At 57.5% G+C, this 13,722-nt stretch overlaps 1 protein-coding gene across 2 annotated transcripts in view; it reads left to right on the top strand.

Moving 5' to 3' along the window:
* The window catches only part of KLHL29 (kelch like family member 29), a 306,133-nt gene extending 292,909 nt beyond the window's left edge, over nucleotides 1-13,224 (top strand). For both annotated transcript variants that reach the window (XM_047782559.1, XM_047782558.1), the window contains 8 exons: nucleotides 362-564; nucleotides 1,266-1,525; nucleotides 4,215-4,413; nucleotides 4,520-4,702; nucleotides 4,908-5,088; nucleotides 9,904-10,097; nucleotides 10,434-10,578; nucleotides 12,379-13,224. In XM_047782559.1, the coding sequence (XP_047638515.1) occupies nucleotides 362-564; nucleotides 1,266-1,525; nucleotides 4,215-4,413; nucleotides 4,520-4,702; nucleotides 4,908-5,088; nucleotides 9,904-10,097; nucleotides 10,434-10,578; nucleotides 12,379-12,562 (1,549 nt within the window). In that variant the 3' untranslated portion in view covers nucleotides 12,563-13,224. The remainder of the gene's footprint in view (nucleotides 1-361; nucleotides 565-1,265; nucleotides 1,526-4,214; nucleotides 4,414-4,519; nucleotides 4,703-4,907; nucleotides 5,089-9,903; nucleotides 10,098-10,433; nucleotides 10,579-12,378) is intronic.
* The last annotated feature ends 498 nt before the right edge of the window (nucleotides 13,225-13,722 follow it).

Genomic DNA, 13,722 nt, shown 5'->3' with positions numbered 1-13,722 from the left:
GCCGGCCTTGTTTGGCAGAGGCGCTGGGGCCAGCAGAGGAGCCCAACCGTATTGTTTCCCTTTGAGGCCAGTCCTGGTCCTCGTCCCCATCCACAGCTCATGCTTTTTGATTTGCATCTTTTTTTTGCATGGACATGCCGAGTAGTGATAAGCAGGGTTTTCTGTTCTTCTGGGCGTCTTTGGTCAGACTCTTCTCTTTCAGATCCCGTGTAAGGTCGCTAGGTTCAGGTGTGTCATTGCCGTGTCCCTTGAGTCCTAGAACGAAGGGCGTGATGAGGTGTGCAGGGAGACCTAGCCCTGTGAGGAGGCGGCGCCGTGGCCGCGGGGTGGCAGGTAAGGACACCCTGGTCTCTGTGCCTAGGTCGGTGCAAGACGGCAGCCAGTGTGGCCGGGAGAAGCTGGAGCTCGTCCTGTCCAACCTGCAGGCCGACGTCCTCGAGCTGCTGCTGGAGTTTGTCTACACGGGCTCACTGGTCATCGACTCGGCCAACGCCAAGACTCTGCTGGAGGCGGCCAGCAAGTTCCAGTTCCACACCTTCTGCAAAGTCTGCGTGTCCTTTCTCGGTGAGCCGCAGGGCACAAACCAGCAAGGTCAAAACCAGCAAGGACTGAGAGAGGAGGGAGAGAGAGGGGCAGAGACAGGAGTCGCCAGAACGGGCCTGATGGGAGGGAGAGAGACGGGGATGGAGCAGGCCAGGCGGGGATGGTCAGGGGCCTGAGATGTGACCGGGGGAACGAACAGCCTAGAAGAACCACAGCTCCAGACTTAGGTCCACAAAAGGGATGGGCCTCCTGGACCCAGACACGTCTAGACTAGAATAACCATAGTCGGATTTCAGGAGGGCCGGCCAGACTCACACAGGTCTGGAGGTCAGCCTGGGTGAGGCCAAGGCCCCTGGGAGATGGTGGGTGGGCTTAGGAGGGGTGTTACTGCTGTCGTGACTCTAAAGTAGGAGACCCCAGACGCACCGGTCACAGCTGTGGAAGACACCATAAGCCCCTCTTCCAAGCCTACTCATACCTTCTGCTGGAGCCTGCAGGAGCAGAGGGAGCCCAAGGGAGCCAGCATCAGACAGGGTAACCCAAAAAATGGCCCTGAAGTTTCAGGGACATAGGAACTGATCCTGTGGGGACTCTGGATGCTGAAGGCAGGTCCCAAGGACAGGGGTTCAATGAGGGATCCAGAGTAACAGGCAATAAGAACAGGCAGTGACCCCTTCCAGGGCCCTGTGGTCAGTGGTCCTCTCCTGTGCTCTTGTCCCCAGAGAAGCAGCTGACGGCCAGCAACTGCCTGGGGGTGCTGGCCATGGCCGAGGCCATGCAGTGCAGCGAGCTCTACCACATGGCCAAGGCCTTCGCACTGCAGATCTTCCCCGAGGTGGCGGCCCAGGAGGAGATCCTCAGCATCTCCAAGGATGACTTCATCGCCTACATCTCCAACGACAGCCTCAACACCAAGGCCGAGGAGCTAGTGTACGAGACCGTCATCAAGTGGATCAAGAAGGATCCTGGGTCCCGTGCACAGGTAGGGCCTGTCCCCTGCCCCCAGGCTTGCCCGTTCTCCCTCGGGGACAGTGCAGGGATGAAGGAACGCGGAGCAAGGGTGAAGGAACGTGGAGGAGGCAGGGCTGCCTGGGGCGACCTGCCGTGGGAGCGGCTGAGGGCCACCAGGCCCAGGCGGAGGGAGGTGGAAACAGCTCCCCTGGGCAGCAAGCGGTGGAGGGGGGATGAGAGATGAGAAATCAGGCACCAGAGGATTCTCAAGGGCTGGTATTACACCAGAAGGAGACCCAAGCCGACAGAGAGGCTGCAGGGCCAGGTGGGCAGCACCAGGGCCCTGCAAAGAGAAGTGTGTGCCTGAGCCAGGGTGACCCAGCAGGAGGAGCCCCACTCACGCTCTGGGTGTTGAGGTGGCGGCAAGCACCTGGACCAAATGGAAACTATGCTGGAGATGGGAAACCTCCGATATCCTGACGGGAGGGAGGGCATGTCGCTTGGAGAGGACAGCAGAGAAATCAGAGCCAAAGTCCAGGGCAGAAAGAAAGGAGGGCAGAGTCCTCAGGAGGCACAAGAAATTGAGCACAGCCTGGTGAGATCTCCAGACCAGAAAGCACTGGCCTTGCTTAGAATGGAATTGCCTTGGTTCTAATGTGTGAGGTGCCCCTGAGGTTAATGCAGACACCCAGGTAGCTCTCAGGAGGGCTCAGAGTCACCCAGAGAGCTGCAAATGGGAGGACAGGATCAGAGGCAGGAGCCCAGAATGAGCTCAGGCAACTGAGTGACAGATGAGAGGGGCCACTTCGTTGCATGTGGAGCAACTGGAAACCCAAGGCTGGGTGCTGGGATCTGCAGTGTGGGGTGGATACAGGATGCAGAGATGGCTCTGCACCCCTGCCCCAGCCCCCAGGCCCAAGAGAAGGCGGTCCTCTGATGGACCGAACGGGGGCGCAACAGGCATTTTCAGAGGAAGTCAGCCTGGGCAGCTGTAATCGTGACGGCCACAGTCCTCCATAACTCCCAGATCTGTCTCAAGCCCATTCTTCTGTCTTTGATTGTCAATGTCCCTCAAGGCCCTCTAGTTCATACACCCCCAGTCCTACACATCTTCTTGGGTTCCTTATTTCAGCCCTGCCCCATCGCCCACGGCAGAAGCCCCGATTCCCCCCACCCCTCCCATCTCCATTTGGCCACACAGCGCTGTCACCTCTGCCTCCTGACTCCCTCTTCCCAGAGCCAGCTTCTCCCTCTCCCCACTCAGGACCCCCGGTCTCCCCAGGATTACAGCAGTCATCTCCTGAGAGGTCGCCCTGCCTTCAGTCTCCCTCTTCCAAATTCAGTCCCACCCTGCAGCCGGGTGGCCTAACTAAGGAGCACGTTTGGTGGTGTGATTTCTGTTTAAAAGCCCTCAGGCGTGCCCTCATCCACGCTGCACAAGCCTTGGCAGCAAGGCACGGGGGCAGCGGAGCCCAGTGCCCAGCTGACCCCTGCAGTCTCCTTTCTCCCTGTCTGCTACCCAGCCCCTTGCCTCTGACAGGAATAAACTCCCTGGGGCTCCCTGGAGGCGCCGTTCCCTTTCACTCCCTGATGTCTCTGCATGAGCTCTTTATGCCCTCCATCCTCTCCTTAGGCCTGGAGAACCAATCCTTCCACACCCAGCTCAGATATCACCCACCCTGGGGAGCTTCCTACCCTGCGCCCCCCAAACCCCCAACCACACTCTTCCTTTGGGCCCTAGCTTTTAGGTATCCTCTCCGCGCCGTGAAAGCGTATTTACCCGGAGGTAAGAGGCCAGGTCTCTGCCGCCCCAGTAACACACTAAATGTGTGGCAAAGGGTGGTCACCAATTATTTGTAGGATGAAACTAGAGGGAGGAGCAGGGAGTTTGCCACGCAGGAGGCGGGATTTGAAAAGTCCATGAAAAGCCTTCAGCACAGGGGAGGGGCCAATGGGACCTGCTGAAGGGGTTTGCTGGTGTTGAGGGAGCACAGGTTCCGATGGTTACGACTTGCAAGCTTGATGATCACCCTCGGCTCTCCTGGGCCCTCCCCACCCCGTCCCTGAGTTCCTGCCCCAGGCCCGCCTCTTCCGGGAGCAGGTGCCTCCCTTCAGGACTCTGCAGCCTGGTGGGAGGCAGAGGCCCCCAACCAGGGTGGAGGCAGGAAGAGGGGGCTGAGACCTGTGCATGGTCCACCCCAGGTCGGCTGCAGATGCCAGACTGACCCCTTCCTTCCCCGCCCGCCTCCAGCTGCCGGGAGCCCCCAGGAGCTCTGTCTAGGTGGGGGGAGCAGTGTCCACACTGCCAAGTGTGGACTGCAGTTACCCACTTTGCTCAATCCCATACCTCTCCTTTCTTTTTCTTTCTTTCTTTCTTTTTTTTTTTTTTTGTCTTTTTAGGGCAACACCCGAGGGAGGGTGGGGAGGTTTCAAGGCTAGGGGTCGAATCAGAGCTGTAGCTGCTGGCCCACACTGCAGCCACAGCAACACCAGATCCAAGCCACATCTGCGACCCACACCACAGCTCATGGCAACACCGGATCCTTAACCCACTGAACGAGGCCAGGGATTGAACCCGTGTCCTCATCAATGCGAGTCAGATTCGTTTCCACTGAGCCACAACGGGAACTCCCCCTACACTTCTTCCTTCTCAAAAGGACTCACGAGAGGTGGCGCCACCATGTAGTCTCAGAAGATCTTGTGTCTCCTTGACCCCACAGTATGCGGCGGAGCTCCTGGCCGTGGTCCGCCTCCCTTTCATCCACCCCAGCTACCTGCTCAACGTGGTTGACAACGAGGAGCTGATCAAGTCGTCGGAAGCGTGTCGGGACCTGGTCAATGAGGCCAAACGCTACCACATGCTGCCCCACGCCCGCCAGGAGATGCAGACGCCCCGAACGAGGCCACGCCTCTCAGCAGGTAGGGGGGACAGGCCCTGAACCCCCCAGTGTGGGGCCCCCCCAGAGAGGCGCCAGGCACAGACGCTGACACGGTATCGGCTGTGTGCCCACCCATGTCCCTGCAGGTGTGGCCGAGGTCATCGTCTTGGTTGGGGGCCGTCAGATGGTGGGGATGACCCAGCGCTCGCTGGTGGCCGTCACCTGCTGGAACCCGCAGAACAACAAGTGGTACCCCCTCGCCTCCCTGCCTTTCTACGACCGCGAGTTCTTCAGCGTAGTGAGTGCCGGCGACAACATCTACCTCTCAGGTGAGGCCCCTCAGAGCTGGGCTGGGGACGGGGCACAGACTTCCCAAGGGGGCCGCTCCCCACAGCAGGGCTAAGGAAGGCCAAGGCCCAGGAGAGTGCACTTTGCAGGTGAAGCCTTCTCCCCTGACCCTGGGGCTGGGCCTGCGCAGCCCTGGGCCCTTCCTCACTCCCCGCCTGCTCTCTGGACCTCCCCTACTGCCCACAGGTGGGATGGAATCAGGGGTGACGCTGGCTGATGTCTGGTGCTACATGTCCCTGCTCGATAACTGGAACCTCGTCTCCAGAATGACGGTCCCCCGCTGTCGGCACAATAGCCTTGTCTACGATGGGAAGATTTACACCCTCGGGGGACTGGGCGTGGCGGGCAACGTGGACCACGTGGAGAGGTAATGAGGCCACGGTCACGACAGGGGCATCCTCTGACATCCCCCGAAAGCTAAAATCGCACCGCTCCTCCTCCCCAACCCCCACCCAATGAAGACACCCTGGAGCCTGGACGTTTAAAGGCCGCAGTCCCAGGCTCTTCTCACACAGCACAGGGACAGCCCTGGGCACCGTGGAGGAGAAGCAGAGAAGATGAGAGCTGCCAGCCGCCGATTCAGAGCACTCCTGTCCCTAGCTGGAGGTGTGAGACCTAGTTGGGGAAAAGGACGGGATGGGTTTGGCTGCCCTGAGCAGGCAGTTAGAGGACTTACTGGGACTAGAAGCAGCAGCCCAGAGGCTTGCTGGGACATAGGCCATAGCTGGAACCAATGGTCCAGATGCCCAAATGCCGGTGGCTGTGCCTCTGTGTCCCTGCCCAGTGCAGGTGACACACCAGGGAGCTCCCTTCTTCCCTCCATCCCACACCTCCCAGGAAATCTGCTTGTAACACAGGGGAGGGTCACTGCACACAGGTCAGGCGGACCGTCGAATTCCCTAGAAGAGAATTTGTCACTTGTCTGGAGACATGTGTGCAAGCCTGCCCTCTGCTGGAAGTCCCGCGCTGGCTTCCTCACCGCAGCCTTTAAAACGGGCCGCACCTCGTGGAGGGATCCCGGGGATCCGCGGAGGCGGGAGGGGCCAGGGCTGGAGGTGCGCGCTTGTCTGGGTGGAACCAGTCTTTTTCTCTGAGCCGGGGAGACAGTTCATGCAGAGAACGGACACGTTGGAGGGAAGCTTCGGAAAGAGCTCAGGCTGCTTCATGAATCAGCAGCAGGACTGGGGACGGGGACGGGGGCAGGGAGGGGGGACCAGACGGGGCTGCTGTGCAGTCCTGCTTTCAGAGAAACTAGTGAACTAGTGCCCCCCCAGGGAGTGACAAATTAGGCTGAACTGGCCCTAACTTCTAACTCAGGGGTCACGGCTAGGATCACTGGAGCCCCCTCCCGCATTCTTCCCACTCCCCACCGCCCAGCCGCCGCCCCCACCCCCGCCCCGTCACCCGCTGCCACAGAAAGCACATTGTCCCATGTGGCAGCTTTTTGCCTGTGGAGCCACACGAACCCCTCAATTTGTATTTTTCCCTCGATGGCTAATTGGACACTTGACAAATGTTAAGGCAGAGATGGCTTCAGAGTGAGACAGGCCCTGGATGCTCACTGTGGGCCTTTAACTCCCCCAAGTGGAGCCCAGAGATGGCTTGGAAACAGCATTTAATTGTCATATTGATTCGGAGCTAATGGGGAATCCCCGTGTGATTATGAAGATATTAATACTGCTGCTGAATGCTGCTCAGCCCTGATGCTGAGAGCCTTTGGTGGCACCCATCACGCCCCACGCTTTCCAGCAGCCCCAGCTTCCAATCCTTTGTCATCCCCTAGAAACACATGAAAAGGAGACATTTTCTATGTAGGAGTAAACTGAGCTAGATCTGTCATCCTGTCTTGCTTTTGTCAGCTATTTTTAATCTCCTAAGACACTGATTACTCATTTTGCAAACTTATACTTGTTGATAAATACAGGGATTTGCTCACAGATCAAATGCACCAAGCCAGGAGACAGACTTCACTCCTCTCGGGCCCAGAAGCGGTCCTCTAAGGCCCGGGAGCAGCCTGGAGCAGCCTGTCCTGCAGGCTGGCGGGGCCTGTGAAACATCAGCTGGGGCACAGAACCAGCCAGACCACCCTGGGAACCCCAGGAGACGAGGAGCAGCCCAGGACAGGCTGCCCCGAGCCCCTTCCCAGCCCAGTGGGATCTGTCTGCCATCCTTGTAGGAACGCGGCACAGACTTGGAGGCTCCTGGGTGGCGGATGCGCGATAGAGCCGCCCACTGCTTCGCAAGGAGCATCTCTGGACCCCCATTGGTCAAGTCAGTGTCTGTGCCACACAGTAGCAATGATGAGAATTCATGGTGACAGAAAGGTCAGGGGGATGGGGACAGACCCGAGGACGCTTTGTTCCCCAGGAAGCACTAACGATACAAATTGCTCTTATATCGATAATGAATGAGATGTATGGTGCATTATAATTACATTACATTACTGTATTACAGGAATAGAGCAAGATTATATAATTATAGATTAAAACAACAGTGTAATAGACAAACCTGTATTATATCATTATATAAATAACTGGGTCTAATACTTTACAGCAATATATTGCAGTAGCTGTGGTTACTGGATAAATGATAGCAGAGCGCCTCACTCCGCGGGGTCATTTGCATGTCATTAGCATATCCTTCTCAAGCAGGAAGCTGACAGATTGAGCTGACGGAGGGCTTGCGGTTTGGCAATCGGCCACCTGGAATAACAAGAAATTCTCGCATTCGGCAGAATGTGCCATTATACCGAAAGCCTGCAGACTAACAGCCACATCATCTTCCACTGTCTCCCAGCTCCTCCTGCAGGAGCTCTTTGGCTCGCTGCCACACCGGCTTAAAAAAACAGATATCTGAACTTCTGACATGGTCCAAAAAGGCACTTACTCCGTCGCCTATTAGCCACATATCATCCGCAGGGGGCTTAATTGAATCAGCTCCTGCTGCCCTTTAAGGTGCTTGAGGCTCTTCTGAAATCCTGAGTGTGTGAAAGCACAGAGCTGGACATCTCAAAGCCAGGGGCTCGGCTCAGACAGGCCATCTTCCTGGGTCACCGAGCTGTGACCGTGCTATGGCTTGTGTCCCAAGGAGGCTGATGAGGAAAAGTGGGCCCCGTGAGCACCCCAGGAAAGGTGCACTGGGAGAAATCAAGTGTGGGGGTGCAGCGAGTCCAGGGCGGAGGGGGTGGTGAACAGCGTGGCCAGCTGGAGATGGAAGGTCCAGGGCGAATGCTCGTGAGGGCAGAGACACGGCTGCCCCAGGAAGAAAGAGCTCAAAGACCCCTGTTCCGTGGCTAATCTTCTTCATGCCAGTTCTGCTCTTGCCATCAGCTGCTGCCTGTCCTCACTGCTTTCCCTGTGCTGTCCTGCCTTGCGATCGCTTCTCCATCCTCTGACTTTGACACTTTGTCCCACACCACACACCTGCGATCTGTTCAGCCCTGTTGAATTCAACCCTTTACTGGCTCCATGCCTGCCCCCAGGGACTGATGACTGGCACACAAAACCCCAGGGTCTTGTATGTTGGCTCCGCTATATACCCCTCCAGCCTCTACGGGGTCCTCACGGCACAGGTCATCTTTTCGCGTCTCCCTCGGCAGCCATTTCTCTCCCTCTCAAGAGCCTGGTCTCCCATCTTCAGCCTCTCCTCAAGGTTTTTACCCCACAGACTCCTCTGATACTTTCACCCACTCTGACCCCGGCTCCTCAAAGAAAATGGACCCATCCATCAAGAACTCTCTCCTCTTCCTGCCGTGGCTCCTCCATGTCCTCAGGCTCGTGCCATCCTTGCCTTCCCCTCTCCTGTCTGAATGACCAGGGCTTCCCTCTCCGTGCTGGATCCAATTTGCCTCTGCCTCCCGGGAGCCTCCCATCATCAGCTCTCCCCTCTCTTTCATATTTAGTTCATCCTTCCTTACCCAGTTGGGCTCCTTCCTATCGGCATGGAAACACAATTAAACCTTCCCTCTAAAATTAAAACAAAGCCCATGATGTGCTGGAGCTGGTTCATACTGGTTCGTGAAAACCCACCGTTACATCTCCAGGAATTTTGCAAGCCAGTTGATAGCTACGGATAGTATTAAAAATTAAGTCATGGAGTTCCTATCATGTCATGGCTTAGTGGTAACAAACCTGACTAGAATCCGTGAGGATATGTGTTCGATCCCTGGCCTCGCTCAGTGGGTTAAAGATCTAGCATTGCTGTGAGCTGTGGTGTAGGTTGCAGATGCAGCTCAGATCCCAGGTTGCTGTGGCTGTGGTGTAGGCTGGCAGCTGTAGTTCCAATACAACCCCTAGCCTAGGAACCTCCATATGCCTCACATGCAGCCATTAAAAAAAAAATTAAAAAAAAAATATTACAAAACCATCCTCCTCCCCTAAAGTCTCCCAGCCTCTATTCTCTGTCCCATAAGTAGTGCCCCTTCCATCCATGTCCCGAGGCATCCAGCAACACCCTGGACTGAGACATGGATTAGTGACTGAGCCCCATCTATTCACCTCTCCTTCAGTTCCCACCTCCTTCCTTGGTCTAGGCTGCTATTTCCCCAGGTTCCCACCCGCGGGCTGAGTGTGTAAGGGGGTGCCCGGTGCAGGACTGCTAATGAAGGATTAGGACTGAGTTGGAAAGAGAGGGCTGGAGAGGCCCAGAAGGAGGGGAGACCGGAGTCTGCACAGAGGTTTTGACAGACAGAAAAGAGCCTCCCTCAGAGTTCCTGTTGTGTCTCAGTGGTTAACAAATCCGACGAGGAACCATGAGGTTGCGGGTTCCATCCCCGGCCTCGCTCAGTGGGTTAAGGATCCGGCATTGCCATGAGCTGTGGTGTAGGTCGCAGACGTAGCTCGGATCCTGTGTTGCTGTGGCTCTGGCGTAGGCCGGTGGCTACAGCTCTGATTAGACCCCTAGCCTGGGAACCTCCATATGCTGCAGGAGCAGCTCTAAAAAAGGCAAAAAAAAAAAAAGCCTTCCTGAGGTTCAGGAGGACGGCTGCAAAGGCTGGCTTGGGCTCGATCCTGGGTGACCTGGAGTGACTCATCTCAAGTACCCCCAGCCATGTGACCTCAGGCTATACTGAGGGCAGGAAGTGGGTGGCAGTGCTCCCCTCATGTCTGCTGCCCTGGTGGAGGCCCTGGCCCTGCAGGAGGCCCATCTTTGATGCTGGGCTCTTTTTCTCCTCTCTCAACAGGTACGACACCATCACCAACCAGTGGGAGGCGGTGGCCCCTCTGCCCAAGGCAGTGCACTCCGCTGCAGCCACGGTGTGTGGCGGCAAGATCTACGTGTTCGGGGGCGTGAATGAGGCAGGCCGGGCCGCAGGCGTCCTCCAGTCTTACGTGCCACAGACCAACACCTGGAGCTTCATCGAGTCCCCGATGATTGGTGAGAGGCAGCTATCCCCTTGGCCCAGGACCAGGGCAGCAGCCCCCCAACACACACACACACTGTTTGTCTCAGTGTCGACATTCCAAGGCCGGAAGGCCAGCTAAGCCCAAGGCTTCTGCAGACCCCAGTCCAGGGGAGGCGAAGCTCCAGCCCAGGTGCAGCTGCAGATCTCGCTACGTAGACAAAGAGCAAGCTGGTCCCTGCCAGGTGCCTCCGGGCCCCAGCCTTGAACTCAGGCCAGCCGGTGAGGCTGGAGGGGCTGCAAGGACAGAGAACGGAAGGGGGGCCCAGAAGAGGGTTCTGACCTGCCTGTCTTGCCTACTCTCCCTGCAGACAACAAGTACGCTCCCGCCGTCACCCTCAACGGCTTCGTTTTCATCCTGGGCGGGGCTTATGCCAGAGCCACCACCATCTACGACCCTGACAAAGGGAACATTAAGGCAGGCCCCAACATGAACCACTCTCGCCAGTTCTGCAGGTGAGGGGTCGCAGTCACCGGGTGAGGGCTGGGGAGGAGGAGGACGCAGAGAGGGACCACAGGAGGGGCTGGAGCACGATGACTGACCTCCATCCAATGACCTGGGCGCGGAGCAGCACCGCCCCTTCCCCAACTGCACGAGTGGCAGAGTAGGTTGTGAGTGCCAGGGTAGGTTGGCTCAGAGGCCCAAGCCTGTGGCTCCAGTGACCCCCTCTCAAAGCTGCACACGAAGGGCTTCCTGCAGGCACCAGCCCCAGGTCTTTAAGGCCACACCATCTCAGCGAGAGGTGAGGGTGGTGCTGTGACGTCGGCTCTCCCTCAGGACTGCCTGCCCCATCACAGAGGAGAGGCAGTGCCAGGCAGAGCTGCGTGACACCCTGCAGGGGACAGGTGGCTTTGAGGGGAATGCTCTGATGGCCTGCACGATCCTGGTGGCTCTCTGGAGCTGGACGAAGTGAGGCACAAGCCCAGATGCCCTGCAGTCTCAAGGCTGACTGGGCAGAAACACACCCAGACCGGCCCCCACAGGAAGAGAGAGGTGGTCAGAGTGTGGCCTGGTTCCCGGGGTGCTCTGACCCGCCAGGGGCAGTGAGCCACAGACTTGCTCTTCTAGCCCCATCCTGTCCTGGACCAAGAGGAACCAGGAGTAAAAAGGGGCCCCAGAGACCCCATCTGCAGCATTTCCATAACAGAGCCTTCCTGACCGTGTTTGTACCTGGGCAGAAGTATCACTGAATCCTCGGTGAGGAGATAGCATGAAGCATTTATTGAGTGCCCACTGTGTGTGCAGCATAGCTGGAGAAGCTGCAGCCTACTAGTGTTATGGGACCTTGGGCAAGTAAGTTCTCCTCTCTGGGGAAGTTCTACCCAGGAATCAGGCCGCGGGACCAGGTGAGGCTAAGTTCCCGTTCGTAGGGAGATGCTGCAGTTCTGGAGCCCTGCTTTCATGTCACCTGCTCTACATGGTGGCAGTGTGCAGGGCAACTCTGATGACACTGTGCACTGATCAAGACACCTGGAGTGGGAGCAGCGCCTGAGCATGGGGAGCTCCCTCGCCTCGGGAGTAAAAGTGGGTGTGGAGAGATGTGCCTGAGGGGAGATTTAAGCTGGTCTTGCAAGAGAAGCAGGGAAGGGGAGTGCCCGGGGAGACGCGCCAGGGGCCTCAGATGGTGCAGAGCTGGACCAGAAGGCCGGGCCTTCAGAACCTGGTTAAGAGTCTAGATGCGTATGTTCTACCAAGGCTCAGGTTTTCCGAAATGCGTGGAGACTTTGAAAGGATATCCGTTCACTTTCGGGGGACAGCCAGGAAGACATGGCCTTTAGCTGAAATGAGAGCGAAATCGGGCTGGAAGCATAGCTGGCTGTGTGCAGGGCTAGCGGAGATGCAGTCAGGGAGACGGCAGGGCCACAGCCCCTGAGCCTCAGAGGGGAGGTGCTGGGGCCCCAGGAAACACCACAGAGAGCACCCGGGGCCCTGCAGGCACGGGCACCAGGTCCTGCGTGTGAAGGAACCACCACAGGAAGCTGACTCTGAGCCCCCAGGCAAGGGTGACGCTCCCGGTTAAGCGGCCAATACTCGGCTCCACAGCTGGGCAGGCAGGATGGCACGGCGTCCTGACTGACCCTGGGGAAAGGTGTTTTCCTTATGCCAGCTGGGCTCAGAGGGCAGAGGAGAGCCGCGGGATCCCAGATGAGTTTTGCAAAAGGGCAGAGGCGGCCTGCGACAGGCCAGGGTTTTGAGAACCTGTCTCCAGGCCGCAGTGGAAGCCAAGGGCTAATGCTCCCTGCTTTCCTCGACAGCGCTGTGGTGCTGGACGGCAAGATCTACGCCACCGGAGGCATTGTGAGCAGCGAGGGGCCCGCCCTGGGCAACATGGAAGCCTACGAGCCTGCCACCAACACGTGGACCCTCCTCCCCCACATGCCCTGCCCCGTGTTCAGACACGGCTGCGTGGTGATAAAGAAATACATTCAAAGCGGCTGACGGCGGCAGGAAGCCCACGATGAGACTGTGGACCCGTCTGGTGAGGCAAATGCTGCTCACAGAGATCAACTTTCAGCAGCACCGACCGACGAGGGGCTGACCGACACCGTCGAGGAACTCACTGCGCTAAACATTTTGAATCCACTCTCCCCTGAATGTAGGAGAATCATCCTCGCCTTTGGGGGAAGTGAGGGAGACGCCTCCAAGCAGCGGGAACCAGGACCATCCCAGCAAGCCGGAGAGCCAGGCAGGCCGGCTGGGCCTGGGGCTCCTGCAGAGGCACTTGCTCTGAGTGGAGGCGCTCACTCTGCCCAGTGCAATAGAGTTTCACATATTTTTCAACTGGGAGAGAGAAGCTGTTTTTTTCCTTCCTGCAGAGCAAGCTTGATCCCCAGCCAACCATAGATCAGTTATCCTATGACAATATTAGGCATCAGGCTCTCTTGGAATAAGATCAAAGTGTCCTTATCACTTTGATTCCTACTTTTGTTTTTAACCAACCTACAATTTCAATGGCCGAGGGAAAACAGGGGACAATACTACGGGGCACAGGGCCTGGGAGGCTGCTGGTCCCCACTGGGTCAAAGACAAGTCCAGCCACCGTGTGGAGCCAGAAGTGACTGGAGCAGCGGTGCGGGGACGAGGTGGGGGGCGGCCGTGGGGATAGCTGGGGGGAGCCGTCTGTCCCTTTGCAGGGTTTTCCACCATGTATTTGCCGGAGGAGGTCAAGGTGATTGTGCTAGCTTTCTCTTATCCGATATGAATTATTTAGATTTTCAAGGCATTTTCTTGATAAACAAAAAGCTATTTTTAAGTACCGAGAGGAGGCGGCAGCCGCAAGAGGGTTAGTGCGGGAATTCCCAAAGCTCTTTGTTGGTAGTGCCAGAGTGGGGCATTTGCCCTCATTTTTCTATGTGCAGAATAGAGGCTCTCTCCTGGGGTGGGGTGGGGGGGTGAACGCCCCCGTTTTATTTTTCGAAAAAGTAACTCCCAGACAGCCCCCTAAAAGCTGTGCCTCGTGGAGGCCATGTCAGAGAAAGATGACTCTGTTCCAGAAGGAAACCAGCTCTGGCTCCTGGCCACCGGGCAGCTCCCTCCATGAGGTAAAGCTGAGGACCCAGGCCGGGCTGGAAGGGAAGGAGGGAGAATACACGTCCCCA

Source organism: Phacochoerus africanus, chromosome 5 (assembly GCF_016906955.1).
Source record: "Phacochoerus africanus isolate WHEZ1 chromosome 5, ROS_Pafr_v1, whole genome shotgun sequence".
Lineage (NCBI taxonomy): Eukaryota > Metazoa > Chordata > Mammalia > Artiodactyla > Suidae > Phacochoerus > Phacochoerus africanus.
The sequence above is the reverse complement of the archived record's forward strand: the minus strand, read 5'-3'. Positions and strand labels throughout refer to the sequence as shown.